The sequence below is a fragment of the Metopolophium dirhodum genome, chromosome 1, assembly GCF_019925205.1.
Source record: "Metopolophium dirhodum isolate CAU chromosome 1, ASM1992520v1, whole genome shotgun sequence".
Classification (NCBI taxonomy): domain Eukaryota; kingdom Metazoa; phylum Arthropoda; class Insecta; order Hemiptera; family Aphididae; genus Metopolophium; species Metopolophium dirhodum.
Genome location: NC_083560.1, coordinates 152,040,926 through 152,043,308, shown reverse-complemented (window position 1 = coordinate 152,043,308; position 2,383 = coordinate 152,040,926). Strand labels below are relative to the sequence as shown.

Here is a 2,383-nt window from a genome sequence, read left to right as displayed (position 1 = left end):
TATACCTTCTTAACCAGGCGATTCCTCGAAGCATCCGGTTCCATTCCGAATATTGGTTGATCATATGAGTCACTGGATTGGTTGTTATTAACGCCAGCTTCATCTTGCGAATTTCAGGTAGCTCTTCTACATCGTTCATTAACGTGGGTTGAATTTGCCAACTTGCATTATCTTCCTCCAACCATTTGGGTCCGCTCCACCAGATGTCATCTCTGATTAATTCTGCCGGACTTATTCCTCGAGATATGATATCGGCAGGGTTTTCATGGGTACGTACATGCCGCCATTGATTTACTTCTGTTAGTTCTAATATTTGATTCACTCGATACGCTACAAATGTTTTTAGTCTTGAAGAGTGACTATTAAGTCAACCTAACACTATTGTCGAATCAGTCCATAAGTAAATGGTTGCACTGTCTATGCCCCATGAATCTGCTACCTTTGTCGCTAGTTGTGCTAAAAGAAGCGCTCCACTTAACTCAAGTCGTGGGATAGTAGCTCCCTTCAATGGAGCCACTCTTGATTTCGAGCATAAAAAACGAGAGTGCCATTTACTAGTGTTATCTAGACTTCGTTGTATACATGCTCCATATGCCTCCATCGATGCATCACAAAATCCGTGCACTTCAACTTTGTCACTCGGATGAGGTTTGCATTTTCGAGGAATGGTAAGACGTTTTAGTGATTCTAATCTAAATTGTAGTGTTTCTTCCTCTTCTTGGGAACGTTGGTTTGTTTTGGATAATCGTCCAAAACATGACTCCTCGCTGTCAGTCATCGCCCTCCAATTCTCTTCTAGTGTTTTCCTACCGTACGAATTCCTGCTAAGCACACCTTTCCTAGCTCACCAGTGACTAGCCATCCAAACTGACTGTCGTTCAAACATATATTTTTTAAATTTAATGGTCTTCGTCCAGTTGTAGTTGAAGTTATGTCAAAAAATACTCCTCCGCCGATTAACAAGTCTACAGAACCAGGATTGTAAAAAAAAGGATCTGCTAATTCAGATAGTAATTCTTCTGGGATCTGCCAACCCTTTGAGGGATTTGGACATGCTGGTAGTTTACTGACAATTGTTGGTAAAACATAGCACACTAATTTTACTCTATAATTCTTTAATCTTGACTGAATTGAAACTTCAACGAACGACAACGCTTGGACCCGGCTTTCTCCAATTCCGCTCACCGGTAGCGATGACTTTTTGGATTGTAGCTGTAATTTATTTGCTAAGTTTCTTGAAATAAAATTCACTTTAAATCCGCTGTCCAAAACTGCTCTGCACTTTTTCAGATTTCCGAATCTGCGGCCTGCTAGGAACAGCGCAGTAGACAAAAACACGTATCCTTGCTCTGATCCATCCACAAATGAAGCAGCTGCTGAAATATTTGAGTCTTGTGACGAGTTGGGGTGTTTTTGTACATCTAACTGCTGAGCTTGACCTTCAACTCTTTCCGTCGGACCTGTTGCCTTCTCAAAGTGCAATAATGTATTATGGTTGCGCCTGCATATTCGACAACTATAGGTAGATCGGCACACAGTCGCCATATGATTTGGGGTCAGACAATTATAGCATAACCTCGAGTCTCTTAAAAATGTCACACGATCCCCTATGGCCATTTCCTTAAATTTATTGCACGCATATAATTTATGCTCATCAGAGCAGCATGGACATTTTATTGGTCTTTCGGTAGATATAAAAAGACCTTTTATTGAGTTGTTGCTCTGGTAGGATTTTTTCATTTTGAGATCACTTGCTGCAATAATATCCTTATCTCTCTCAAAACTTACAAACAGCCTTTCAGTTGATTCCAACGCGATGCACCTCTTCATTAAAAAACCTTCTAACTCAGCGTACGTTGGCAAATCTGTGTTGAAGCGCCGAAGCTGCCAGTCTTGATTCGTGGATTGATCTAATTTTCTCAAAACAACTGTCACTAGCCAAGCATTCCAATGTTGAATGGGCTGATCTAGAGCTGCAAGGGCCGCAACGTGCGCCGAAACATTTGAATGTAGAGTTTGCAATTGCATACCTGAGGCTGATTCAACTTGATGGCAGTCTAGAATTGCACGTATGTGCGACTGTATGACTAAACTCTTGTTGTAATTACCTTATAATTATTTTCGGTCATAGGTAGCCCCTTAATAACATCTAGAGCTTGACCACTTAGAGTGGACTTAAGATGGGAGAATTTTTGTGCTGCTGGGCAATTATCATCATTATGCACCATAGCTTTGAAACAATCAAAATATGATTCCCATTCTTGAATATTACCACTAAAGCTTGGTAAGGAGATCGGAGGTAAACGCGCACTTTGGGTATGCCCGGTTGTTGTGCTGCTCGAGGCATTATTTATAGACGTATTTTGACTTTTTTCTACATTTA

The 2,383-nt window shown here is 40.7% G+C and overlaps 1 protein-coding gene across 1 annotated transcript; it reads right to left on the bottom strand.

The window, feature by feature from the left end:
• Positions 1-795: 795 nt before the first annotated feature.
• On the bottom strand, positions 796-2,028 carry LOC132933384 (uncharacterized). The gene has a single exon (XM_060999677.1). The coding sequence runs from the start codon at positions 2,026-2,028 to the stop codon at positions 796-798; it is 1,233 nt and encodes a 410-aa protein (XP_060855660.1).
• Between the last annotated feature and the right edge of the window lie 355 nt (positions 2,029-2,383).